This window comes from Indicator indicator, chromosome 24 (assembly GCF_027791375.1).
Source record: "Indicator indicator isolate 239-I01 chromosome 24, UM_Iind_1.1, whole genome shotgun sequence".
Taxonomy (NCBI): Eukaryota; Metazoa; Chordata; class Aves; order Piciformes; family Indicatoridae; genus Indicator; species Indicator indicator.
In genome coordinates this window covers 14,863,717-14,891,629 of record NC_072033.1, presented here as the reverse complement: position 1 = coordinate 14,891,629, position 27,913 = coordinate 14,863,717, and the positions used below count along the sequence as shown (strand labels likewise).

General features: G+C 54.8%; 2 protein-coding genes across 2 annotated transcripts; one reads left to right on the top strand and one right to left on the bottom strand.

Moving 5' to 3' along the window:
- Positions 1–756: 756 nt before the first annotated feature.
- NCOA5 (nuclear receptor coactivator 5) lies at positions 757–13,450 on the bottom strand. The gene is made up of 10 exons (XM_054391754.1): positions 13,380–13,450; positions 12,753–12,860; positions 8,985–9,051; positions 5,539–5,898; positions 5,194–5,327; positions 4,977–5,103; positions 3,938–4,137; positions 1,976–2,299; positions 1,308–1,597; positions 757–1,268 (listed from the first exon to the last, which is right to left on the bottom strand). Exons 1-10 carry the CDS (start codon positions 13,429–13,431, stop codon positions 942–944), a joined length of 1,989 nt encoding a protein of 662 aa, XP_054247729.1. The 5' UTR covers positions 13,432–13,450; the 3' UTR covers positions 757–941.
- Positions 13,451–18,234: 4,784 nt separating this feature from the next.
- Positions 18,235–22,729, top strand: CD40 (CD40 molecule). The gene is made up of 9 exons (XM_054392027.1): positions 18,235–18,282; positions 19,202–19,283; positions 19,878–20,003; positions 20,110–20,253; positions 20,496–20,595; positions 21,511–21,572; positions 21,799–21,897; positions 22,241–22,266; positions 22,565–22,729. Exons 1-9 carry the CDS (start codon positions 18,235–18,237, stop codon positions 22,727–22,729), a joined length of 852 nt encoding a protein of 283 aa, XP_054248002.1.
- The last annotated feature ends 5,184 nt before the right edge of the window (positions 22,730–27,913 follow it).

Sequence of the window (27,913 nt, the reverse complement as noted above, 5' to 3'; positions counted from 1 at the left end):
CACTGCCCCTGTACTTCAGAGACACAACCCCAACCGATAGCAAGGGGAGGGGCAGACGCTCACGGTGGGCACCTGGCTGCTGATGCTCCAAGGGAGTGGCAGCTCAGGAGCTGCTGGGCCCCAGTAACCAACCGTTCCACAGAGAGGTGGTGAGAAAGGAAATGAATGGGCTAAACTGAACTGAGTTATCTTAACACTGACTGCCCTGGGATAGGAAAACCGAGAGACCATCCGACATCTTGGGCCTGGCTGGAAGCTCTTTGAGTTTCAGCTCTGCCACAGTGCTTGGACCAAAGCTGCTGGTTTCCATCAGCTGGGTGAGGTGCAGAGGGGTTCTCTGCCTCACCCTGCCGGGACCTACATAAGGATCCAAGGCACGGTCCTGGGTTATCAAGAAGTGGTCAGGCATGAGCTCAGCTGCTAGCACTACCACTGCACCTTCCACATGCCATTGGAAAAAGACATAAAGAAACCCAAAGGAAAGCAGTGCCCATTCCAGGGTGGGTCTCCACGAAGGCCCCCTCAGTGGACCACTGTGCAGCCCTGACTTCCTCAAAACCTGACACCTTGCTAAGACCAGAGTACACTGTGACCTGAGGATGGCTACAGCTGCTGGGGGTGAGGAAATGCAGGGGGACTGTCACTGCAGCAGCTGCTGGCACTGTACAAAACAGCCCAAGAGCCAAAGCAGCTGCTAGCACATCATGCTGCTGAGAACAAAGCGCGCTCCTCTGAGCACCACTCAGCAGCCTGAGGAGAGGCAGCCTGAGGAGAGGCAGGGCAGCACTGGTAGCACTCAGCAGCACCAGGGGCACCCTCACCAAAGAGGAGAGGACATGCAAATCCAGGGGTATCTGTCCTGTGCCAGGGCTGGGAAACTTTTCAAACAGCTCTAAGTGTGGAATGGCCAAGGGGAGGGGAAAGGGCCTGGCTGCTCAGATTTAGTAATGCCGCTGGAAGGAGCCCATGGGTTGCTGGGCTGAAGGCCCTGCTCGCCCCTGGGCCACGGTCTGGCTCACAAGGTGGGAGAGCGCAGGACCACTCTGGATGAGGGTGTCCAAGGCTTTCTGTACACTGGGGTTGTCGAAATTGATACCAGAAGATACTGGCCTCTGAGCAGGTATGTTGCCAGGTGCTGGCAGGCGATTTTGGTGCTGACCATAGAGCGGCTGAGGTGGTGGGGGAGCTCCAGGCCGTGGACCTGCATTTCTTGAAGGGCCCTGGAGAGCAGGAAGCTGCGTGCTCGGAGTCTGCAACCTCTGCTGAGCCTGGTTTAAATTTCCAGCACCCATCTGTGGTGGCCGGGCCTGAGGGCCAGCCACGCCAGCAAAGTTCTGGTTGGGAGTGGCACCTGCCGTGCCTGCAGAGGCTGCAGGGCTGCTGTTGGCCACCGCAGCTGCTGCCGCTGCCGCTCCGCTGTTGAAGAGACTGAGGATTTTTGCTTGAAGCTCCTGCTGGGGAGTAGAAGAGGACACTGGCACAGATGGAGCAGAGGCCAGAGGCTGCGAACCCTGATGAGCCTGAGAGCTTGGAAGGCTGGACTGACCACCCAGAGATGATCCTGAAGGTGCCCCTAAAGACTGTCTTGACATGGGTGCTGGGAGAGAAAGGAAAGGGGATTAAATCTTTGCAAGTGCCCTTGAAGGGGCATCTGAAGAAATACAGTGAAACTGCTACCCAAGGCACGAGAACAGATGGATACCCACCCCTTGACCAGGAGAGCTGCACAGCTCTGAGAAACCCAAACACCTTGGCAGAACTGTTGCCCCTTCTGCAGCACCCAAACCAGTCAGGGCAGACCTGTGGTACCCTGAATGAATTCAGTGTAATGCAGAACAGTCCCAAATTGTCTCAAGTCTCCAGGGACGTGTCCATCCCAACTAAGGGAGGAGCTGTATGAGGAAGCCAGCACTGCTCTGTGCTCCCAGGGCTGCTTTCCTGCACCATCTTGGAGCACCACCGACCACTCGCTCACCCTGCAGAGGCTCCGAGCTGCCCCTCAGCAGCCGCTCCTTGCGCTCCCGCAGGTAGTTGATGACTTTGTCAGTCTCCTCGGCTGTGAGGTAGCGGTTATCCGCCAGCAGGTTCAGCAGCGTCTGGATGCCCGGTGGGTGCCCTCCTCTGACCCCCTCCTCCAAGGGGGGAGGGCGCTCCCGCTCCTGCAGCACAGCCTCGTCTGCCATCTTGGCAGCCTGCCGGGCGATCTCCTCCCGCTCCTTCTCCCGAGACTCTGTCTTGTAGCGCTCGTAGTTCCTCGCCACCAGCACCATGGCATCGGCCTGGGGCATGTTGCGGTGCTCTGCGGGAGAAGAGGATGTGCTCAGCACCATACCCTGCCTCACACACCCAGCACCCAGCAGTGCTCTGGGCCTTCCTGGGCACACAACACCAGTTCAGTGTCCTAGGTGAGCAGCAGGCTCAAGAATAGCACTTAGCAATGCCAACCTTCTCTACCACAGACAAGGTCTTTCCAAAGGTCTCCTACCAGCCCAAGAAACATCTTTCCTGCCTCGCATCCAATTAATAGTGAAAGCAGCTCCCTCTGCCTCTCACACTCTGCATGCTCCAAGAGGAGACAGTTCCAGCCACTCTACTGCTAAACCCTTGGATAGATCCAGGAGTGGGGAGGGGACAGATCCAAAACAGAGACAGGCACTGGCTCAGTATCACATTGCTGCTTATGGTGACTACGCTGGCACAACACACAGCAGTGGAGCTCTTCTATGATACAACAAATAATGGTCAATTCCAATGTTTGGGTGTTTTTTGCAGCTGCCTTTTAAAGTTTCTGAGGTAATTACTTCCACCACACAAAGCAGGAGATCAACAGAGCCTCTACCTCCCAAAAAACGCCAAAAACTCTGGGCCCTGCTCAATGCAGCACACCAAACCTGACACCCTCTTCTTCCTAGCAGGGATCTGAGGGTTATTTCAACACTTGTGGAAGAGTTCCCTGAAACTCAGGTGCACTTCAAGTGATCACATTTGATCTCCAGGAAGCCAGGGATGAGCTAATGATTTGGGTTACCAGATGTGACACACCACCAGGACCATGGGTGCCAAACCAAAGGAGTCAAGTGTGACACCAAGGGCAGTGGAAAGCCCAGGAGAAGAGCTGAGTGTATTTCGGCAGGAAGGGAGTGACCCTCCTATCACATCTGCAGCTGATGTTCGAAGAACCTGGCTTCAGTCAGTGAGCACACAAACCCCAGAGACTGCATTTGGAAGCTTGAGAACATGGTAAGGGAGAAAACCTCTGTAAGCTCAGCCTGCAGAACCACACCTTCTTGAACAGGCCCAGAGCAGAGCACCACAGCTGCCTTCTGAGATCAGCCTGATGCCTTCTCATCCCCACATGCTCACAGCCACCAAGTCACAGTCCGAGAGGGAGAATGGTGTGGCATCAGTGGAGCTAAGAAGGTGCAGCACAAACACCCAATCACTCTATAGCTGTTGTCTTATAACTCGTTCCCAGTTTCATGATCAGATCTCTGCCCCAGCCCCATGCACTGCCCTCAGTTTGTTTTTTTCAAATCATGTCTGGTTTCAGAATCCCTTCTGTAATTTGTCTCACTCCAAACACGCTCTCTGAGAACCACAAGTGATAGCTGAGGTAGGACTGAATCCACCATGGCAATGCAGTCATTTCTAGAGCTTGGGGTTCACAGCTGCCCTCACATGCAAAGGTTTGATAATGCCAGGTGCTAAGAACACCCCTTCAGCAGAAATGAGACAGTCCCTTTAGCAAGGGACAAATAAAGTACCACAGAGGCTTGCAAATAATTGTATTCCCATTTGTGATGTGGTGTCATTAGTAACTGCTGCTGCCACAACCAGGATGAACTCTGCCCTGTGTGATGCTACTTGAAAAGGCAATGTGCTTCAGCAGCACTTTGAGCAGCTCAGCATGACCACAAGCCCACCAAGACCTCAGTACCTTGTGGGGTGCCAAACATGATGTTAACTGTGCAAGAGCGGTGAACTTGATGCTGCTGGGTGATGACAATAGCAAAAGGAGATCCTCCTCTGCTCACATCGTCCAGAGCTTGTGTCAGGGACATCTCTGTATTGAGGAAGATGAGGTCCACCACCATGCCCAGGTCCCGCACCTTGCGCCCCACCGACTCTGCATACTCCCTGCCATGGAGCAAGGTCAAGTTAGTCACACTCAGAAAGAACAACCCTGGCACATCCAACCCCCTGTCACCTCAGACTGGCTCTTCTGATGGCTGCCAAAATTCCCATTGTTCATCAGGACAGTACTGGAGCAGCCTCATCAGAGCACCAGGAAGCCCCTGTCCTGGATCAGCTCTTTCAGTTTCACTGAAATAAATCACTAGTCAGGCCTGAGCTGAGCTGAGAGGCAGTGCCTGTGCCAAGGGTCTGACACCATCAGAAATTTGTTTACTTACAAATGTGTTTGAACTGACCTCATTAAGTGAGGTCATTTACACCTGCAGAGATCTGGGGGGCACACAGCAGAGCAGCCAGCCTGCAGCAGAGCAGCTTACACCAGCACAGCACCTGCAGATCCACTGTTCCTGCACCCCCCATCCTGCAGATCTCCATTCCCAGCACGAGTCACAGCTCACACGCTGTGCTGGGAGCTCTCAAGTCTTTAAGCTCACCACACTCAGGACTGAACTACCCTGCTGGCTGCATGAGCATCCTGAGGCTCTGAGCCTGCAAGCAGCCACACGGTCTGCAGAAGACTCAGCTCAATGTATTTGGATGCAAACATTGCAAAGAGGAGAAAGTACAGACAGAGATGATAAGAAGGCAACAAATGTAAATCCCAAGATCCGTTTCTCCATCTCATCACTGTACATTCCCACAACAGCACAAGGGGCTGTAGCTTTGCCTCTAAAGCCACCTTCCTCAAGAGCAGCCTGTAAGACAGCCCTGAGGCAGGACCAACTTTAATTCCATTTCCTTCTATCATGCCGTAACAAAATGTGTCACAAAGCTGCTCTTACTTTGTCTGTTTATTCACCACTATCACAGAACAGTCCACAGGCCTCTCCGCATCGAAGCGCCTCTTGATTTCCTCGTAGTACTGCCGGTAGAGCTCCTCCCGGCGCCGCTCCTCCCGCTTCAGACGGTCTGAGAACAAGTCAGAGAGACAGATCAGATCATGCTCTTTGGGCCTGCTCAGAGAACCACGCAACACAGTGACCTTGGCACTATGGGCACCTCCAAGGGGCATCTCACCTTCCGAGCCCCCCGGTGCCCTGTCGAAGGGCTCCTTGTAGCGCTCATAGCAGGACTCGTCCTTGCGCCTGTAGTAGTCATCCAGACGAAGGTAGCGGTCGTAAGATTCCTCTCGCCTGCGCATTCAGAGAAGCAGCAAAAGGTGTCCATGCTCCAGGCATTCATTCTGGCTGAGGCCTCACATGGATATTGCTAGAACCCACCCATTCACCACAGCGCACAAAGCAGGCACCCAGCCGTCCCCAGCCAGGGCAACTTCCTCATCTGAAACGCCCAACCCCACTCACACCATACAACCATCAGCCAGCGCCACCCTGCAGAGGTTACCTGTACAGAGGGTCCCGAGGGTCTCTCATATCCCATGGATCCCTCATGTCCCGTGGGTCCCTCACATCTCGTGGGTTCCTCATGTCCCGCGGGTCCCTGTATCGATCATAGAAGGGCTCACGAGGGTCCCGAATGTCTCTCATGTCACGAGGGTCTCGCAGGTCTCGCGGGTCCCTGACATCCCGTGGGTCTCGCAGGTCCCGGGGGTCTCTGTGGTCACGCATGTCTCTAGCTCGCATGTCTCGAGGGTCTCTGATGTCGCGCCCGTTCCGGCCGTCCCGGCCGTCCCTGTGCGGGCTGCCCCGCAGAGGGGAGCGGTCGCGCCTGGCATCTCGGCCATCCCCATAGGCAAACGGCTCCCTGAGAAGAACGCCAGGGAACCCCATTAGACCACTAAGGACACAGCCTAGCTCACCCCATCAGCTCTTACCTGAGGTGCCAAAGTGACCCTTCTCTCAGCAGCTGAATCCTCCCTCCTAGCCCACAACAGCAAGAATTACCCCCCCAAAAAAAAAAAGAAAAGTGTTTGTTGAAGCAACCTGGAGAAGCTTCTCAACCCTACCATTTGTCTATGTCAGACAAGACCCAGACAGCTCCTTGATGGAGCATCACTGAAAGTGCTGAGTGCCTGTGGAAGAGAACAGGCAGCTCAGAAACCACCATTTCAAGGCCTCCAGCCTCCAACGTCAGCCACTGCTCATCTGTCAAACGTGCTTTTTGTAAGCTCTTTGAGAGAATTCAGGGTGCTGGAGCCCAGTACCCACAGACATGCAACAGCAAGGAGCATTCAAGAGATCCAGTAAATTCACTGGTCAGTGACAGCAGGACACCTGACGTGGTGTGTTACCAGTGTGGCATTAAAAAGGAGCTCACTGTGATGAAGGACAGCGTAGGCTCCACATTGAGGCTGAGTTTTTGCTGCAGTCCGAACACAGTGAATCCAGTGTCCTGGATGTGAAGGGACAGTTTCCATAGAAATCCAGGTTGATGTTTAGGATGTTGAGGGTACCAAGCCCAGCCAGAACTGTGTCCTCCATAGCAACAGGCTTCACCATCAGCCCTGAGAGACCCAGATCCTTCAAGTTTTGTACCACGCTGTCCTCAGTGGCAAGGAAGAATAACATTCCAGTCTTCGCCTCTTCCCCAAACAGGGAGCTTTTCTCCAGGCCATTTTTCTTTTCTTTTTCTTTTTTTTTTTTTAGTTCCCCAGAAGGAAACACAGCTCCACTGGAGCCTGAGCTAAACAGAAAAGAAACTTGCAAAGAAGCTCCTGAGCTCCACATGTTTGGAGGTTTCCTGCCTGTCAGAAAAACCTGGCTTTTGGAATCTTTTTATTTCCACAACTTGCCAGACTCTGGAAGGCCTCTGTTGGTCCAGTCTGAGTTGTGAAGGACAAGCAGAACACAAGTCTGCTGTCACTACAGCTCAGGTAGCAGCTGCCCTGAGAGAGCTCTGGGAGCTCCAGGAGCAGTGAGCCAGCTGTGCCCAGCTCAGTGTTGGCAGAGCAGGCAGCAGATGTGCAGAGCCCATGTGTGGATGCTGCTGCTGGACACCGCAAGAGCCCTGGCACGCTCTGCTTTCGTATGAGACACCAAACACATCTTGGGACAAATCAAGAGCTGCCAGCAGAGGCAGATACAGCCTCCTCCTGGAAAAGAAGCTATGCACACAAGTGTGAACTACCTGGGCCTCCTGGGCACACAAATCTGCTTTGAGATCTGCATGGAAACCACCCCCCAGACAAACATCACTGCCCCCTTCCCCAGCCTGCAGTGAGTGATGGCAGAAGTTTGGGGGGAAAAGTCTGATTTTTAATAATGAACACTGAGGAACTGATCCTCAGAACGATCTGGGGTGAAGAAGGCACAGCTGCAATGGCAGCAGAGAGGTGCTGGGTCTCATGGAGGTGGCAGCACAAAGGCACAGCTGCTCCTGCTTCCATACTCCAGCTGCTGCTACTGCAGCATCAGCACCACTGCCCGTGGCTGCTGGGCACTCAGTACTGCAAGGCCAGCACTGCTGCCTGCAGTTCAGCATGGGACCTGCACCCAGCCTCGGGCGCCCACAGCGTCCATCCAGTCCATCATGGCTCGATGCCCACAGCCCCACTGCCACCTGTGTCCAGTCTGCAGTATCAGCTGGAACCCAGTGCCTGCTGCAGAAGTAGCCAGGGCAGCAGTCCAGCCCACAGGCCCTCCAGGGCTCCTCTGGCCCATGACCGGGGCATCTCCAGGATGACACAGGTCCCAATGCCTGTGGCATCAGTGCCTGCTCCTGGTCCCTCCACAACATGGTCCAAGAACCAGCGCTCACGGCATGAGTGCCAGCCTCTCATCCACAATGCTGTCTGGCACCTGTGGTGGCAACAGAGGCCACGCTGTGCCACCAGTGCCTGCTGGATTCCTGGAGTCCTGATGCCAGCACACCTGACCCTGCCCAGGCTCAAGGCTTGTATTGTGTGAAGCAGGACCCCTGCAGGTCTCTGCAAAGGCATTTGGCCCCAGGTAGGGTAAGTGCAGCATACACAAATGCCCCAGATGATGCCAAAAAACTGCAGCTACTCTTCTCTGGATTTCTGGTGGCAGATTTCATGCTAGTTGCACTTTTTCCTCATTTGTGGTAATTTAACAGGTGACGTCAGTACAGCACTCCAGACGCAGGAGAGCTTAATTACCTTTAGGTCCAACTAGACACTCCTTTGAGTGGAAAGCTTTAGAGAATAGGCATAGAAGTTGCACACCTGAGATCAAGTTAACCACAGCAGGTCCTTGTGTGCTCCCCAGTAACACCATGGAGGAAACAAGTTGTTTTGCTGTGACAGGACAGTCTGTGTCTTCTCCACTTGCACGTCCTCTGTGTGTGATGTGATGCACAGGAGCTGCTCCTGCTGAGCCTGCTGAGGTGCAGGGAGCCAGGAAAAGCTGGCAGCACACATCAGTGACTGCAGAAAGGGCACTGGCCCCAAGACCCAACCATGCAGCATATATGCAGATAGGATGGTGCAGCAGAAAGGTGGCTCAACCTTGTGCCCCTTCCCAGTCTCATTTCAGCACTGGAAGCTTTTGACATAAGGTGAGGTCCAGAGGTGCTCTGCGGTGTGGTGCAGGATAGGCTGCAGCCCCATGGTGCTCTCAGCTGCTCCAGTGCCTGAGGCAGAAGCAAGCACTAAGTGTCTTCTTCCTCACAAGTCTCTCTCAACCTGTGCTGCAAAACACAACCTTAGCTGTAGGAACAGCAGCAGGCACGAGGCTCTCCCCGTGCCTCCCGAGGCGCCAGAAGGGCTCTCAGAAGTTAAGGACCATATCCCAAGGGTCTCGCTCGAGCATCTCCGCTGGGCTGGGGAAGTGGCAGTGGGGAGGAGACACAGACACTTAGCACAGGCTGCTGAGCTCACGCCCCAACAGCCTGACCTTCCTACTACAACTCACTGCTTCCAGGTACTTTACCTTCGTGCCGGGCTGGACCTTGATGAAGCCTTACTCATATTTCTTCTTTCCACTGCTTGCTTAATATCTGTAAAGAATAATCAACCCATCTGTTCAATGCTATGGAACAAAAAACAGAGCGTCAGCACAATTCACATGAAAGCAACAAGCTCAACAACATCCAGATGGTGCAAGAAAATCCATTCAGCAGAGAGACATTGTCACTTTGACCATTTTTTTTATTAAGTTTAGGTAGTACAATATAATGAAATTCTCAGGGATTTCTGACTTCAAACTAGGGTGGCCAGCTTGGGTGAAGTTTTAACCCTTTACATTCAGGCTTACATCCAGACTCTTTATTCCATAAGAGAACCTCTTTCTTCTGCAGTCTATGAGCAAGCAGAAAGCGACTCATGGACTCTAGGAGAAAAAGCAGAGTCTGAAAACCTCCAAGAAACGAAGCTGATGGCCAGCACAGCCTTATGTTCACAGCCAGTCCTGCTCAGTGGAGCATGCTGCTACTCTCATGGAAAATAGCCCCACAGATCCCAAGTGGCACATGCAACTGCCTTCCAGGGACTGCCGCAGTGTTAGCTTCTACAGCCTCCACCAGGCAGGAGGCACACGCTCCTCAGGAAGTCAAGGTGGTGCACTTAGAACGCCACTGATAACAGGATGCAAACTGGTACAACAGATCAGAAATCTGGAAATTGGTTGGCTTCTGAGCACCTCCATGAGAAACACCGTGAAGTGAAACACAGAGAAGAAAGAGAGCAGAAGAAACAGTCTTGTCCTCAACCAGAAAAAGTGAAGCTGCCCAGAACTGGCAGGGACCCACCCTGCTCTACTGTGTAGACAGAGCCTCTGATGGAAGAGGAGATAATATACTGGAGGGGGGTAAGAACGAACAGAAATGACTTTGGGTCTTTGACTCTGAGAGCCTTTGAAGGAAACGAAGAAAACAAACCTTGGTCCTCCTCCCTGAGAATCTACTGACAGTTAAGATCTCATTAGTTGTTTGCATTAATGACTTCCCAAGCTCTTGCAAGAGAATAAACGCGCCAGAATGTCCTTAGGCAAGACTCACTTTTAACATCTTCTGTCACTTCCCAAACTAGCCTTCATTAATTTCAAGATTAAAATTAGAATTAAGGGATTAATTTTGATTTTTGCTCTTTTTTTGGGGGCAGAGGAGAGAAGCAAGTGTGATCTGAACATCCCCTACACACGCAGCGGCGCAGCACTGACGGGAGCATAGAGCAGCCCCTGCAGGGTCCACTGGCACAAGCCCAGCTGGAAGAACATTTATTCCCTACACAGTTTTACTCATTAAAGACATGGAAACACTTCTCTGTGTGTGTGTGAAAGATCAGAGCAATGCAACATGGAGTTAAATCTCCCAGAGCCCTGCACCTTCACATTGTTAGCAATTATATTTAACACTCACACTGAGTAATGAAGCAGTTGCTCTCCTCACATTTATTTTTTCAGCTGAGATTTTTTTTTCCCCTTAAAGTCAAGTGTTATCTTTAAGCAAGACACTATCTGCTTTCTTTGGTTTAAGAGTATTTTTATTTTCTCTTTTAAGATGCCATTGCAGAAACCTATTATGATTTTTTACACTCAGCATGATACATTTCTTTCAAATAAAAAAAAAAAAGTATTTCAATCTGAACAAAGTATTTTAGTAGAAGAAAAACACCTTTAACAGGGATCCTTCACTTGTGCAAAATGAACAGATTTAATAACATTTTATTTAATGCCAACAGCATTTACAGGTGAAGTAATTGACCACTGATAAAACTGAAGAAAAAGTCTTCTGTCCTGTGGGATTCTGAGCTGACAGAGGCACTGCAGCCAGAGTGGAACCTTCTGAACAAGCAGAGGTGACAGGAACCCCTATCTCCAGTGCAGCAGTGGCACTGAGCTACAGCTTATCTTTCACCAAAGCACCCAATTCCAATTTAAGTCTTCAGAGCAGAGACACAACCAAAGCTTCAATAAATTATTCCAGAAGAAAATTCCTCTGCTGTTAGAGAAACTACTTCCATTTAAGGGCTCGTCATAGCTACGCCTACAAGATTAACACTCCCTTCCCTGCAGCTCTGACACAAATCACATCCATGCTCTACCCTGAGGCTTCTGCTGGGGCTTGCTCCTGAGCTCTTTAAGCCTTCTTCAGGTTGTCCTAAGGCTTCTGCAATCCAGCATTACCCATTCTGAGCCAGGCACACCAGCACTGCACACAGTATTCCAGCAGCAACCCCCACAGGCACCAAATCTCCCTCATACAGGTCAGTGGTGGCAGCCCCCAGGGTGACAAATGCTCCCTCAGGTGCAGAGCTGGCCTTTGGCTTTGCTGACAGCTCAGCTCTGCTGCACCCCACGCAGGGAGAGCTCCAGGTCATTCTACCAGCAGAGACCAAATCATCAGTACCTCCCTCTTTTAAGAGCAAATCACTCATAAAAGCAGTGTACAGCCAGGAATCAGTTCTTCCAGAGCCCTACTCAAAGCACTGGGCAATCCCACCCATGTTACACTGGGATTCACCTGGAAGGGGTTTAACTCTTTGTTTTAATTGTTCTAGTTTCTAAATCAAATCAAACATCTTACGCAAATCTTCCACACCAACATTGCCACCTGCAGCCTCAAAGCTGGAGGTAAGTTTTACAGGATTGATTTTGATTTGCACTAATGAATCCCCTCCTCGCTAAGGGTCAGGTGAAAGACTCCCTCTGTTACCAGGGGCTGAAACAGGCTCATTCCCTTCCCACTGCACATCCCCAGTGCTCTGCTAACCCTGGAAACTCCCTGGTTTTCCAAGCCTTGTGGAAATCCAACACTAATAGCCTGGTCAGGCTCCATTTCACTGAGCCTTGCAGATGATGGATTTAATTCTTGAGAGATCTAGTTTTGGTAGTTGCTGCTTTGTTTTGCTGCCAAAATGGAAACCATATTAAACACACCTTTTGCCTCTTCAGAAGCAGACAGCACACGTTAACTGAGGACTAAGTGTCCTTTCCAGTTCAAGATGTGGTAATTTCCAGACAGTTACTCCTTGCCTTCTAAACCAGTATGGTTGTTCTTATTTAAGCTTCAAGACCTGAAAAATACTGGCCATGATTTCTCCTGGTACCCCTTTGCCCTTCTTGTCTATTTGTCTTCATTTCCATTGTCAGACTTGGATCTGTTCCTGAACACACACTCTCCCACAAGTTACTTATGGTTCTTTTCCTTCCTTCCTAAGTCAAACTGGTTTTCTTCTTACTTTTTTTGCCTGCATTATGAGATTACTCTCAGATTTCTAACCATTCATTTCTGTTCAAGTTTACTCCCAGCACAAGTAGCAGGATTTTCCCTCTAAAGCAGCTGATACTTGCAGCTCTACTCTTGATTTCAGATATGGTAAGATCTCTTAACGAACAGGTTGCTGAGTGCTGGGACCAGTCCCTCTAAACGTGCTGGGATCAAACCCAGCAATGGTTTAGGAATTTTAAATGTGCGTGATGTTTGTGGCCATGCTCCAGGACTGACACATGGAAGAGTTTCTTACGTGGGGTAGTTTCATCCACTGACACACACAACCCTCAGCTCAGAGGGAGGCCTGGGCAGCAGCTGGACCACATAGCACTTGAAGCAGGTTAACACCTACACAGTGAGGTGTTAGAGCTGTAGACCAGCACCAGGCACGTTTCACACACTGATCTCTCCAGAGAGCTCTAAAGAAGCAGCTCTCTGCACCGGAAGGCATGCTGGGGGAGGAGGAGAGCACAGAGCAGTTTCCTTACCTAATCTATACCCTTTATAAAGGCGGCCCTTCTCCCCTTCCAGAGCGGCCTGGACGTCCTCCAGGCGGTCATACTGCACGAACCCATAGCCATGGTACATGCTGAGGGCTGTAAAAGGCAACAGCAGGGCAAGACTGGTTACAAGCAGGCACAGCATGGACCCACGCACCAGCCACCACAAAGCCCATCAGGACAGCACAGAGAGGAACCCTGCCCAGAAACAGCTTTCCTGGGAAACAAAATCAAATCCATCAGGATGGAAATGTAGAACTTTGAGACTCTGGGATACACTTTACAGATCAATTCCCTTCTGAGAAGGAAGTGATCAAAATAAAGCCCATGAAGTGACCAAGATTGAATAGGGAAACTATGAAGTCACTTGAAACATATATATAACGTATAACATCCCAGTACAGCCCTAAAAGCAAAGTCATAGTTGATGTGTGTGTTATGGTTCAGCTTTGCTGAAGGAATCACTTTTTCAGTGAAAATTATCGTTAAAAGGTCATTTTTTAGGAACAACATTAGTCATTCCTCTCATCGTCATCAGACGGCATTTGACAAGCACAACAGTAGCATTTTTCACTGGATTCCCAGCCACAAAGAGGCACAAGATAAAATACTAACCCCTGATCTTGCCATATTTTGAAAAGATCTCTTCCATTTCTTCACGAGTCATGTTGTCTGTGGGCAAATTGCCGACAAAAAGTCTTCTCTCTAAGTCCTGAGGGTTGGTGCTGTTAGTGAAGTCGCTCTGTTTGATGCTATTGCTCTTGCGTCCTCGAGCCATTTTGCTTTCACTCCAAATCCAGCTCTTCGCAAAAAAGAGAAATGGCCAAGCTTATCATTGCAATCCACCACAGCAACATCACACTGGAACAAGTGCAAACTTACAGCTTTGTGGACTGGAGGCCAACTGGATCTGCTTCAGGCAAGCTTCACTCCAGAGGAACCTCAGCCCAGGGGCAGGGAGGGCTGGCAAAACGCAAGCGCAACACTCGCTGGGGCTTGGGGTAACGCTGGCAGGCAGCAAACCCAGGGACTTGGCAGGAAAGTTTTAGTAGTTTAACACCAAACTAAGATACCAATAAAACTGATTTTCCACTAAAACATCTTAAAGTTAAGTTTTTCAATGCATCCATTATTGTCTCCAGTCCTCTGGTGAGCAGAGTTGGGATTGATGCAGCATTTAACAAGCAGAAAGGAAACACCACAGCATCGCACAAGACCCAAAGGCTCCACAACAGGCTTGGAACAGGGCATCAGGAGATGCTGGCTGCATGCACTGCGGTGACCACACCTGGTGCACTTCCCTCAGTATGAAACAGCAGCTTGCCACACCAAAAAACACTGTTTCTTACTCCTATCTCCACTAAACCGTGTATCCCTCTTCCTGTTGAGTTGTCAGCTCCCACAGAAGACGGGTCCACAGCTGGGAATTTAACCCCACAGCCTCCCACTCCCAATGCTGTACTGAGGCCTCGCCTCTCCCAGCACGGTAAAAGACTTCTGTGCCAACCCCCTGCTGCAGACAGAGCCAGGGCAGCAGCAGCACCCCCTGTACAAACTCACTCCAAGAATGACATCAAAGCATCCAACAAACATCCAACACAACACACTGCAACCAGCTATGAAACCCCAAAGTTCACACAGGGTTTTACCTGCTGCTGTGAAAGTCACATCTTAGAGAAATGAAAACCAGCAAAACTTCTGAGATTAACTTGAGAGTTGGAAAATTCTTTAATAAAGTTGTCATACTCCTAAACATTCAGCTAGAGGAATATGGGAGGGAGGTTTCTGTTTGCACCAGGCAAGAAAGCTGATGAAATGGAGTGGAATCAAAACAAACTGTTACTGTTAGTCATGAGAAGTGACAACCAACTGCCAGTGACAGTGACCTGTACTCATTCACAGTAGTCTCCAAACAAGCAAGTCAAATGTAAAACTCTTTATGTAAAACCATTTTATACCTTTGGACAACACTCAGTTGGCATGTAAAACAAGATCTACTCCAGATCTGAGACGTAAAACTTGGGGGGATCACTTCACACTAGCATTGTTTTCTCCTCCTGTTCAGATCCCCTGCGTGGGTGGGAGGCAGAGAACCCCACCCAGTCTGACAGACTTTTAAAAACAAACCAGGCTGCCAAAACAGGCAAGAAAGAAAAAAACAACAGTCCATTCAAAATCAAGCAAAAAAGGCACCATTTCTTCTACCATATTAGCCTGTAAGTTTGTCCACACACGGTTTTACCTTTCCCATCAGAAGTCCCAAACCTCATCCTGTTCTTCTGCACGGAAACACTAGATTTTTCTTCTGTTCTATTGCTGCTCAAATTCTCATCACTGGAGGGGAAAGAAGCTATCTCCAGCCAGCTCCCAGCACTGCTCTGGCAGCATGACCCGTATGTGGCCTTGGAACATACCCTGTACACACAGCAACAACCCCACAACTGAATAAAAGCAGCAAGAAATTCCCTTTGCTTTTTCGTATAGGTGGGAACAGTGGGGGCAGTTGGGGGCAAGGGTGCAAAGAGCTTTCCACAGGGAGAAAAATCAGGAAATAATTTTTCTACTTGCAGATCACTTTCAAAACAAAGCAGTAAATCCCAAACACTTGGACAGGTTGAGTTACCACAGCATTTACTGCCTCTTACCATTTCTCATTTGGTAGATTACACAGTTAAGGGCCATTTAGCAATCACAAGACCAGATCAAATGACTGCTGTCCCAGCTTTAAGCAAGCTGCGCCAGGTTAATGGAGGCCAACCATGCGCTGGGCTTCAAGGTGCCAGTCCTCAGGCAGAAACTGATTGCCAGCCTAAATAGATACAGGACAGTTGGCTCATGTTCCAGTAAATCCTCTGGAAGTTAATTAAAACCACCTTCCCTTAAACCCCCTGTGTTTAAAACGAAATGTTAGATATTAATAGCATTATCACTTCAGATAATGTGAAAGATGAGGGAGGATACTACAACAGGGCACACAAGCCCGCCAGATGCTGCTGAGCAAGGCAGACAGCAATGCCAGCCACCACTGGAAGTAACACTGCTGAGGAGCAGCAGCTTCCCACCCTGCATCGGTTCCCAGCACCCCACACCTGTGCCACGCTCCCAAAAGTCAGAGAATTTACTGGAACGGGTGGCCGTTCTCGGGGAGCAGCATCAGCACCCGCTCGCCAATTCACCGCAACCAGCAGAGCGGGCAGAAGCAGAGCTGCCACAAGGGAAACGTGAAAGCGGAAAACGCCGGCGCCCTTCTTTCCCGGGACACTGCTGCTGCGGGAGAACGGCAGCCAGGCCTCACAGAGCGCGGCTGCCCGGGGCCTGCTCACCTGCTCGGCAGCATCCTCGAGCATCACTGAGGAAAAACCTACCCGCCTGACGCCTCACCAGCGGCTGCCGTTCGCACACTAGGCCGCAAGCGCTTCCGGGGGCTGTCGCGAAAACGACATCACCCGCTGCACACCCTGACTGGGCATCTGGCATTTTCCAGCCCCTTTAACCCTACCGACTGGCCGGTCCCCGGCCGCCACGAAGACACAAGAGGAGTTCCAGCGAGCCCACGCTCCATACTACCACATCCCGGCCGCGCGGGGCGGGGGGGCTGAGGCGCGGCCCGCTCGCAGGCCGCGGGGCACACCCGGCCCGGGGACTGACCCCACGGTATTCGCCTCGGTCCACCCTTCACTCTAGCGCGCCGGTAACGCCGCGGGGCCGCCGCAGACTCACCGCCGCACCGGATCCGCTCTGCCTCAGGCCGCCGCCCGCCAGGACAAAGGCGCCAACCACCGCTGCCGCACAGCACTACCGTAAAGCAGGGGGGAAAGCACCGCTGGGGCTACGACACCTGCACGCTTTGCGGCGCACGCTCTGACGTAAGCACCGGCCACCATGCTGGTCGAGGCGCACGGCACTGGACGACTTGCCCGGCTCCCAGTATGTTCTATGAGCCGCCGCCGCAAGGCACGCTGGGACTCGTAGTGCCACTGGAGGCTTCGGGGCGAAGCCGCTGGGTGGCGCCACAGACCTCACGCGAGGCGAGGCGGGGCAGGGCAGGGACGAGACGGGACCGGGGTCCTGTCGCGCCCTCGCCCGGCGCAGGGGTCAGGCTGCGTAGCGGTGGCGTTGCTGGGGCCCAGCTGCATTGGGCTGGGGCCCAGACCACTGTTCTTGGCTGTCCCAGCACGGGTCTGCCCCACTGTGCGGGTACTGGGACCGTGGCTGCTCGGGCCGGGGATTCCTGCCTGGGCGAGGAGCGGGGAGCACACAGCGCTTGCAAATGCAGCTTGTGCACGGCCGGTGCCCGGGGATGTGGGGACTTCCCAAGCAGGGCCCGCAGGGGCTTGGCCTAGAAATCCCCTTCCCGGCCTCAGCTCCCAGTCTCTGTCCTCGAGACTCCCCCGGGACCCTCTGTGCTCACTTTTGGGAAGTGCCACGGCCCGGGGAATCCAGAGCATGTGGTGCCTGCCCCGGGGATGCTTTGCTGTCCTCCTTTCTGAGCAGCAGTGGCCTGGCGAAGGCCACAGCCAGCAGCAGAAAGCCAGCAGCCTCTGAACCGCGCCTGAGGCTGTAGTGTGATGCTGTTGCCACGGCCATCATCGTGTGAAGAAACTGGGTGGCAGCACGCAGTGTGCCTGGGGCACTGAGGGATGCTGAGACAGCAGTGCTCCTGCCCAGCTGCGTGCTGTGATGGGGAGGGGAGTCCAGGGAAGGTCTTTGGAGCAGAGAAGCCTGGAACTTCCCTGGGGATTGAGCAGGGTCTTCCCTGACGGAACTGAGGCAGGGCAGTGGCTTTGAGGACTTCAGTTGTACCCTCAGCTCTTCTCATGTTCCCGTTTCAGGGCTGACGTATTTGTGGGGACACCGAGGCCAGGCCCTCTGGGCAGTGGCAGGGGACTCTCCAGGGCCATGGCTCTGGGTTACCGTTGGGGAAATGAAGTGAAACCTCTGAACTTCTGTCACAGGACTGAGCTGGCAAAGTTGGAACCTTCCCTGTCCTCACTATGGCCTGCAGCTGGCGACTGCCCCTGCCTGTACCTTGTCAAATGGGGATGGCACAGGCAGGACTGTGGCTCTATGGGGCTTGCAGGGAGCAGGCAGGAGCCACCTTCCCATCTCCAGCAGGACACTCATCCAGTGCCACCATACTGGGACCCCTAGCTCCAGCTGCTCCCCTAAGACCCCTGTGCCAGGCAGGGCTCGGGTGGCCCAGCACGGATGGCCCCATGGGACAGCAGCAGGAGGGCCCGGGGCAGGTACCCTTCCCGCGACCCCGGGCTGAGCCAGGCAGGCTGGGCTAGGGGCTCGCCGGTTTGGCCGGGAGCGTTACCCTTGCTCTCTACCCCGGGCCGAATTCTGGAGGGGCTCCCCGGGCGGGGAAGCCCCCGTGGGCCCGCGGCGGGCGGCCCAACGCCCCCTTCCTGGGCGGGAACTGGCCGAGGCGTTATAGGGCGGGCGGCTGCAGCGCCGGGACAGCGTCATGAACCGGCTCCGGCTGCTAGGGCTGCTGGGCGCGGTGCTGCTGGGGGTGAGTGCGACCGGGACGGGGTCTGGCGAATGGACGCAGGCTGGGATACGGGCAGCTCCCTTACTGCGGGCAGGGACCCGGGCCGTAGCCGTCGGGCTTGCCGGGAAGGGGCACGGTCCGCCCGTTATTGCCCATCCCTTCGGCGCGGCTCGTCCCTGGGTGGGAGTTATAGCCAGGGTCGGACCTGTGGCGGCGGCGGGGGGAGCTGAGCCAACACCGAGCCAGCCGGGTCCAATCGACCCGGAACCCTCCACCCGCGGGGAGGAGGCGGCGGCTAGGCAGGCGGGTCTCGGCCCGGGCCGGGCCCGCTTTCGGTTTTCTTCCAAGGAAGCGGAGTCCGCAGCCCTGGTCTGTGCCGGGACGGGGACGGGTCTGGGTCTCCGCAGCCAAGGACGGGGAGCGGTGAGGCCCCGGGGGTCCACTGTGCTGGGCACAGCCTGGGCCCGCAGCCAGGTTGTCCCCATCCCGGGGCGCAGGGACAGACGCGCTCGCGCCCCTTTCACTTCCCGTTCTGCTCATGTTAGACGTGTGACAGCGGGCCGCTTCCCCTCTGCCAGCTCCGGTGTCCCCATGTCAGACCTGGCAATGGCCCCTAGCCCCATCGCCGCCTCACTGAGCCAGGGTGGGTCGACTGCTCCCCCTGTCCGGGACCGCAGCCGTGCTGGCAGGGACACGGAGCAATGTGCGGTCACCATCTGGTAGGAAACGTGGAGCCACCGTGCCCGAGTCACTGCCACCCCACTTCAAAGAGAGCACCGGTGGCAGCAGGCAGCGCAGGCGTCTCAGCTGCGGTCTGTGGTTAGTGCAGGGCTGGGAAGAGTGGTGTGAGGGAACCCCCGCCTCGGGATGTGAGTTAGCACCCGGGTTGGCACACATGTGCTGGGGAGCAGCCTGAATCCACAGGTCTTCTTTCTTGCAGTGCTGTGAGACTGGTGATGCTGTAAGATGCTTTACAAAGCAGTATGAACACAAGGGCAGGTGCTGCAACCGCTGTCAGCCAGGTATGGAGACCCTTCCCTTCTCTTGGGGTTCCATGGGCTGGTTGTGCCAGGATCTGCTGCCTAGCCACAGTGGAGCATGCCCAGCTCAAGCCCTTTCTCCCCATTGCCAGCAGTGCTGACAGCTTTACCTCCCTGTATCACTTTGGTGCTAGAGGAACTGGGACCTTGTTGGTGCTCTGGGAGAACCCCCTGGACCTCCCTGAATCTACCGCAGCTTTCTTGGGATTGTCTGTGCTCCTGCAGCTGCAGGACCCAATGGTGCAGGGAGAGTGCTGCCACTGGCACTACCAAATGGTGATGGTACTTGCCAGCCTCTACTCTCACTGCAAGTTCATTTTCTAGTCCTTGGAGTGTTGGAGGCAGTGAACGGCCCCTGGTTCTCATGCCCTTGCACCAGCAGCCCCCTTCACCCACCTCTGTACAGCCACCAGGCAAGCTGGCCCTGTCCTCCAGAGTGGCATCAGGATACTGGATGGCATGCCACAGCCGTCCTGGCATCTACAGCTGCCAGTGGCCCTGTCCTGCTGGCACAGCTGCTGCTGGAGAGGGGTAAAGCCCTCTTGCCCCCTCCCTCTTCATCAGCCTCTGTTGCAGGGGAAAAGCTGATCTCCGAATGTGATGGCACAGAAGAGTCTGTCTGCACCCACTGTGAGAGTGGGCATTACCAGCAGAGCTGGACCAAGGAGAGACACTGTGCTCCCCACGACATCTGTGAAGGCAGTAAGTGTTCCCTGTTCCAGCCAGCCTTAGCCTTGGGGCGCTGAAGGGCTTAGTGCTTCTACAGGCTCACCCAATGTCTCACCTTGCCCACCCTCCTTTTGCCCAGATGCTGGCCTCGTTGTGAAGACAGAAGGAAATGCAACACACAACACGGTGTGCCAGTGCCGAGCTGGCATGCACTGCTCTGACTCCAGCTGCCAGACCTGTCTGGAGAACCAGCCCTGCCAGCGCGGCTTCGGCTTTGTGGCAGGTGGGTCTGGCCAGCTCCTCCCTCTCAGCAGGACTGGTGCCCTGGCAGCACTGATCACGGATCCTCCCGGGAAAGGGGGTTTCCACCAGCAAGATGCCCCTGGCAGGGCTTTGGGAGATCTGTGCTGTCCCTCTGCCTGGCATCATTGCCACAAGAAGTGCTGCTTGCCTGCCGTCCTCACCCGTGGTGAGGGACATCCCACAGGCTGTACTGATTCTCCTGTAACCTCTGCTCCACTTCAGCCAAGGCCGTGGCCCGGATGTCGTCTCCCTGTGAGCCCTGTGCAGAAGGCACCTTCTCCAACATCTCTTCTAAAACTGAGCCATGCCATCCTTGGACAAGGTATTGTCTGAATGCTGGCCACATCCTTTCCCCTGAGCATGTCCTCTGCTGCCTGGGCCTTGGGGACCAGGCAGCTGGGCTGGTCTCCAAGGGACACAGTGTCAGGCTGGTGTAGGGCAGGAGTGAGAAGAGCAGAGCTCTGAAGAGCGTGGTGAGGTTCAGAGTGATATGGCTGAGCTTGAAGCAGAATCCAGGAGCTCTGACCATCTCTCAGTGTGTGTGCAGAATGCTGTCCCCTCCAGGGATGTCTATGCTGCCATCCGCATTGGGGAGCAAGGGATTAGGGCCTATAGGCAACCACCATGCCCTGTCCAGACGTGCCTCCCAGCACGCTGCTTGGCTCAAGGCACCATTCCTCTCTGTGGGGAGTCTGGTTTTGAGGATGCCACCAGCTGGCAGGTTGTCCCTGTCTTTAGAAAGCTGCTCAAGGGTTAATTGCACTCCCTGGTAGAAATGTGAGCCTTATTTCCAGGTTGAATTAGTCTTGCTTCAGCTGCCAGCCATTGGATTTCACTTTGCTTTCATCTTTGCCCAGAAATTACCTCCCCATGGAGCCACTTGTAGCCTGTCACTGAGTCATCTCTGAGCTGTTCTGTAGTAACTGCTGCACCTGAATCCCAGGGTCTCCCTGACTGGGCAGGTCTCAAATATGTGCTCCTTTCTGTCCTTTGTCCCCCTCTTCAGCAGATTCAGCAGCTCCAGACCAGGACTCTGGGATGGGACCATTCCCTATCCCTGTCATGCAGCAGAGGGGTCAATGCTGGGGCCACTTGCCCCTCCAGAGCCCAGCAGGCTCAGCGCAGGACATTTTCTCACACAGTTCTGGTGGCCACCCAGCTCCAAGTGTTCCTCCTCAGAGACTTTCTGTGTGCCCAGGCTGCTGTGTTGGTTACATGGTCTTGTTCTTCCCTGCAGCTGCGAGGAGAAGGGGCTGGTGGTGAAGGTGAAAGGGACTAACACCTCAGATGCGATCTGTGGTAAGCATCTAGTGCCTTGTGCCGGGCGGGTGCAGAGCAGGGATCTCATGCTGCTCTGGGTGCTGCAGTACTGGGAGGAGATAGCCCATGGGTGCTTTGGGGAGTGAAAAGTCTGAACACACCATTGCTCCTCTCTGTCCCTGTGAGGGATCCCCACGGGACTAGGCCTGGTGGAACGGAGGCAGCTTGGGGCACTTGGTGCCTGCTGACCCCCTCTCCTCCACAGAGTCGGGCAGACGCTCCTCACTGTCGGTGCTGATCCCCATCACGGCTGCTGTCGTCACCTGCCTTGTGGGTATCTGCATCTACTGCCTGGTCCACACAGGTAAGGAAGGAGCCAGAACCTGGGAAGTCACACCTTGGCCAGAGTGGCACAGGAGGTGAGGAGCCAGGCAAAGGAGGCCAGCAGCTGCTGCGAAAAGAGCAGGGCAGCCCTTCTGGGAACACCACTGGCCATGCCCCCAGAGCCTGTTGCCCAGCTGGGGCAGTGAGGTGTCTCCTGCAGGTCCAGCCAGGCTTCCCTGCTGCAGACACCAACCCCAGTGTCAGCTGCAGGATCTCCAGTATAGCAGCACCAAGCCCCAGCTCTGAGCCCTGAATGCTTGCAGCAGTGCAGGGCAGGAGTGCTCCCCACTGACTGTTGCCTTCTCTGTCCCTTTTCCATGCAGATCCCAGGCGACAGGTGCAGAAGCAGGTGAGTCTGCCCAGAGCTCTCCTCCAGCAGTGGCTTGGGGTCCCTTCTGGGCACAGCCAGGGAGGTACAAGCATCAGGGAGCAACAGAGCAGGGCAGGAGGGGTGGGGGCTATCCTAGGGCTGCCCATCTGGGACAGGAGAAGGACTGGGCCAACCCTGAGATGCTGCTGCCAAATGCTGAGACAGGAGGGATGAGCACAGGATGAGGCCTTGCTCTGCATGAGAGCACAGCAAGGGAAGGTACGGGTGCAGGGGTTGGAGACATAGCTGCTTGCCCCTGACCCCTGCCCCTGTGCAGATAGAGGCTGGGAACATGGAGAACCTGGAGCGCAAGCAGGCTGTGGAGATGGCAGAGGAGGAGGAGGAAGACAGCTTACCTGGGCAGGAGACCCTGCTCAGACACCAGCCTGTGGCCCAGGAGGATGGCAAGGAGAGCCGCATGGCAGAGCAGGAGAGGCTGTGAGGACGCTGGATGCTGCCTGCACAGGAGCGCAGCTGGGACCAGCAGTGCTGTCTCCTCTGTCCCCTCTCTGGCTGAGGAGCAAACCTGGCCTGGCGGAAGAGACACAGCAGCAGACATGGCACAACCACCCCTGTGGCAATACCACAGCAGTGCCTGGCCTGGCAGGCCACCCAGGGCAGCCACGGCACAGCAAAGTCTAGCTGTCCAGAGGGGGATGCCGGGCAGAGCCCGGTGCCAGCGTCTGCCCAAGCTGCTATGGCAGAGCCCAGCAGCCTGCCTGCTGGTGATGCCAGGACTGAAGTGTGAGACCACCATGGTAGGATACAGCTTAGCCACTTCATGTAGCAGCCAGGGGTTCCGCCCAGGCTAGAGCTGGGCACAGCGGGTGCTGGCATTGTGGCACCCCGGGCACCCGGAGTTGGCCCTTTGTTGACGGGCTCTGTGGGGGACAAATAAAGGCAGGCCTGGCCGTCCCCGTCGCTCTCGTGTCTCGGCCGGGAGATGGTGCTGCGGGGCTTCGCCGCGGCGGGGCTGGGCTCGGCTCGGCTGGGCTCGGTTCTTCTCCCCCGCACCGCTGACAAAGCCGTTATTAAACTTTATTATCCTCCCCACGTGTACGAACCGCGCAGCCTGCAGCCCCCGGCAGTCCCTCCTCCGAGTCTCCCGGCTGCGCTGGTGCCACCGGTGGAGGGAGGGAGGAACGCTTGCAGCTCCGATCCTCCCGGGACAGAGAAGGGAAGGGGAGAGCTACCATCAGCTGTGGTTCATCGCTGCCCACATTGCCCCTCAGCCTCTAGGAAACCCTGAGCCCGGGCATGCTCCCCCCCTCTATCTGCAGGCAGCAGTCAGAGGCTCCAGGTATTGTGGCAGCTCTGACCCACTAGCCCTGGGTTGTGAGCACAGGGGCTCCACTCCAGACTGGCACATCCCCAGTGCTCATGCCCTGGGCTCAGCCTGCTGGGCCATCATGGGGCTTCTCACTGTAGGACAGGGCTGTGGGTTGGGGGTGGGCAACAGCAGGGCTGCCATGTGCCCTGGCTCCTGCAGTGGCACTGAGCCCAGAGCAGGCCCCATGAGCAGCTGCAGCCCATGACCCATCACCAACTGAGAGCACACAGCATAGCAGAGGAAAGGCCATAAATCCCAGAGCCAGGAGCAGCCAGAACTTGAGGCTACTTCTACTGTAAAGGCAGTGGCACATTATTCAAGGTTCCTCTTAAAACCTAATGTTAGGTTTAACAAAGAAGATAAAGCACATCACCAACTCTCCCTGCCAGGCAGTGCCAACAGGATGGTTCCAGGGCTGGGCAGCATCCCCTCAGCACCAGCCCAGTGAACACCCTGCCCTGGGAACTGATGTGACTCCGATTCCTGCTGGCCCTGCCCTGGGTGATATCATGGGAGCCACGGAGCCTTTGGCCTCCAAAGGGCCCCCAGAGGATTCTCCCCACAGCAGCAGGCAGGCCCCTCCAGCTCCCTGCCACCCCCAGTGCTGACCTGTCCCTGCCAGCACGCAGCATTGGGTGCCTGCTGCTGTGTGTCAGACCTGTGCCATCTCATTAGTGCCTCCGTCCCCCAAAGTGAGAAGGGAGAGCTTGTGAGACCTAATTGAATGTAACTAATTATTCACTCTGCAAATGCTCTGTTTAAATGGGATGGTGAGGGACAGAATTACTCATTCTGAAAAGGGGAGAGAGAGAAGACAGAGAAAACAAATAGAGGTGGGTGCTGGAGCTGCAGCTCCCTCACTCCCTGGAATACCAATTACTGGATGAAGTGATTGTGTAAATCTTTACCCAGGGAATGGACACTACCAGTCACTTACTCCTGTCCTCTGGTTACAATGGTGCAATGAAAAATCCTCCTGCGCTCCAGTCCAGTCCAGGGCTCCCCAGCTGCAGTCTTGGATGCTTGTCTCAGTGTTCTTCTGAGGGCTGAGGTCCTGCTGAGGAGGCTGAGTGCTTGGCAGGGATGTACTCCGCTCCTGCAGCCCTGAGGTCCTGCCCAAACAGAAGCTGGGCAATGCCATGCAGCACCCTAGGAACCAGGGAGACTTGGGTTGGTCAAGGATTGTGAAGAGCAAGCAGGTCAGCCAGGGCCCAGTGCAGTGGCACTCCAGGCCTTCTGCCTGCAGCTTTCCTGCCCTCCCCTTCAGTGGGCTCATCCCTCCAGCCTGTGGCTCTCACAGTGCTTGGACATCTCTCCAACAGCTCACCAAACAGGGAGAACATGGTGCTTCCCAGCCTCTTCCCACAGTGGAGTCAGTTTCTTACCCTGATCTCTGCTCCACAGGCTGGGAATGCACACTCGTTAGCAACAATTGCCATTGCTTGTCCCTGCCATGGGGTTTAATCCAAGACCCCTCACATATCATCCTCCAAACACCCATTTCTGTCCTCAAGAGCACTCTGGGGTGAGATGGGGTCCTGGCCATGTGGAGCCTGGAAAGCCCCCAGTTCCTTTCCTGAAGGTGGAGAGAACCTGCACCCTGGGGTCCTGCAGAATCTGCTGCAGACCCATCCATTCCCATGCTCCCTGCAAGCAGCACTGGTACCCCCTCACTGTGAGGCACTCAGCACCCCAGGGACTGGGTTACTAGGACAAAGATCACCCAGTCCCCAGGTCATGCTGCAGCCAGGAACAGAGGCAGCAGCTCCAGAGGAAGGGCTGCACTCCTTTGCAGGCACCATGACCCTGCAGCGCTGCAGGGGCTGCAGCTCCCCTGCTCCAGAAACAGCAGTAGGGTCACTGTGGCAGAAAACTAACAGCAAGGAGGGGGCAAAAACCCTCCAGCCTGTCCTGCCTTGTACTGGGTGGGGATGTGATTGCTGTCAGCAGCGAGTTTCCATGCAGTGGAGATGTGTGTGGGTGTGAGGAGGGAGAAATAACATCATCATCATCATCACTGCAAATGCAGCTGAGCAGCTCCATTCGGTACTTATTGGCTTGCTTCTGTTTATCTATAAATAATTGCAGGAACACAATAGACTTTTACAACTGCCAAAGAGTTTGTCTCCCTCCAGCAACTCTACTGCCACAGTGCTGCCACCTTATCTGCTCCTAGAAAGATGAGGGTGGGAAAAATATTTACTGTCAGGGATATTTGTCATCTGCAAATTACCTCTGCCTGCAAGCCACAGTGGGCACAGGACTGACAGCGCTGATCCGTGCTGCAGACACGTGAGCCAGGGGCTTCTCCCCACTGCCCCAGACCCACCAGAGCATCCTCCTGCCTGCACAACGGGCAGCACCGTGCTGGCAAGCCCACCATGTGTGCCAAGCCCTGCCATGGCCTGCAGTGGCAGCCCAAGGGATGAGGGAAGCAGCAGAGGATACTGAGCTAAGTGCCCAGGCAGTGGCCTGACACCGAGGAGCACTGTGACAGGACAGGTGGTGATTTATGCTCAGAGCTGGCAATGCTGGCAACACCTCTTAGGCACAGCCCCACACCCCTTTCTGCTCAGATGGGGCAGTGTGTCTCCCCCCAGCACAGCAGCCCCTGGCACCCACCAGCTCGAGAGCCCCAAGCCTTACTGCTCTCCCACAAAAGACAAATGCTCCTCGAGCTGTTGCTGTTCTCCCAGCACTCACCATCCCCCCAGCTCTGCTCTACCAGCACAGCCTCCCTGGGCACTGGGACTCCTCATATGCTGCAGCCCAGGGGCACTTGCACAGCACTCAGCAATGCAGCATCCAGGAGCCAGTCTAACTGATGCAACACCAATTACTGGAGTATCACTAAATGCAGAGTGAATGCATCTGTATGTATGAACCTCCAGACCCTGACCATGAAATTGCAACTCGGAAGAAGCCAGAGCAGGAGCAACAGCTCTTGGCTAAGCCCTCACCACTGCCACACTGGCCAGCCCCAATGGAACGTCCTCAACAGTTGCCTGAAGAGGTGGCACTGCATGGGACACATGAAGCATCCAGCTTGTGCCAGGGCCTGCAGCTGCCTGCTGATGGGGCTGCAGCCATGGTGGGTCCCACACAGCCATGCCAGTCCAGGCAGTGTTGACCTGGTAAGAGCTGGCAGGGCTGCCACAGCCACTGCCACAGCTGGCACAGGAAGCTGTGGGCTCTGTAGGGCAGTGGAGGAGCTGCTTCTGGGCTAAGCACAACCCACTGCAGACTGCAAAGCTCTTGCCTTGGAGCTGGACTGGTGCAATTTGAAATTGCACTGTGAAGCAAAGCTCTGCCTGGGCACGCGGAGCTGGGCTTGGAAAATTGCTTTCTACAATCAATTAAAGGGAAGCGATGGCTGGTGGCTGTTGAGGGGGGTGGTGGTCGTGGAGTGGTGCACAGAGTGGCTCTTTGAGCTGATGCCAGGTGCCTGCTGTGCAACCCAGAGGAGCAGCCTCAGCACAGGGAGACCATCGGTCTGGGGAGAGCCTGCACCTACCAAAAAGGCTGTGGGCTGCTGCCCTTCACCGTGTGCTCAGGGTGGGGGGAAGATGGCCCCTTTGGGGCTGCCACTGCAGCCATACCAATTACCTGGGTGAGGGGCTCTTACCCTCCTGCTGCTGGGTGTCCACTCCCTTTTGATGGCCACCTTTGGCTGTGGTCACTGCTGGGACCCCCAGCCTGGGATGCACCAGTGCCAGCAGAGCTGAGTCTCACCACCCCTCTGCCACTCCTCCTTGGCCCACCTCAGGGCTTTGCAGGGCAAGGTCCCACCAGGCTCCCTTTCACACAGGACATTGGCACTGTGCTGGCTGGCAGCAGCTCAAGCTGTAGCTCTCCCTGGGATGACCCACTGCCCCTTCCCAACCTGCCCCCAGCATCACCAGCCCCTGGCAGAGCTGGCAGCATGCCGTGGTCCCAGCACTGCTCTGGGCAGTGAAGCAGAGAGACCTCACCTGAACTTGGGGAGGCAGTGAAGCGCAGCCAACATGGCAAAGCTCTGGCACCGTCTTCCATCACATTTGGGCAGCGAGCATGGCAAGCACAGCTTGAGTGCTAGGCTGCTTGGACTGCCAAGGGCTTGCCCTGGTTCTGGTTTGCTCAATGTTTTCATTAAGGACCTGGATGATGGAATAGAGAAAGCTCTTATTAAATTTGCAGATGACACAGAGCTGGGAGGGACTACAAGTGTCTTGGAGGACAGGATTAGAATTCAAAACTATCTTGACAAATTGGAGAAATGGACTGGAAAAAATAGGATGAAATTCAACAGGGACAAGT

Excerpts from the sequence above, each read along its gene's own strand:
- NCOA5 (XM_054391754.1), bottom strand. The coding sequence starts at position 13,431 with ATGACTCGTGAAGAAATGGAAGAGATCTTTTCAAAATATGGCAAGATC. Across the intron at positions 12,861-13,379 it reads AAAATATGGCAAGATCAGGG|CCCTCAGCATGTACCATGGC; the intron begins GTTAGTATTTTA and ends TGCCTTTTACAG. Across the intron at positions 5,104-5,193 it reads AGGTGAGATGCCCCTTGGAG|ACCGTCTGAAGCGGGAGGAG; the intron begins GTGCCCATAGTG and ends ACTTGTTCTCAG.
- CD40 (XM_054392027.1), top strand. The coding sequence starts at position 18,235 with ATGAACCGGCTCCGGCTGCTAGGGCTGCTGGGCGCGGTGCTGCTGGGG. Across the intron at positions 18,283-19,201 it reads TGGGCGCGGTGCTGCTGGGG|TGCTGTGAGACTGGTGATGC; the intron begins GTGAGTGCGACC and ends TCTTTCTTGCAG. Across the intron at positions 19,284-19,877 it reads CTGCAACCGCTGTCAGCCAG|GGGAAAAGCTGATCTCCGAA; the intron begins GTATGGAGACCC and ends CCTCTGTTGCAG.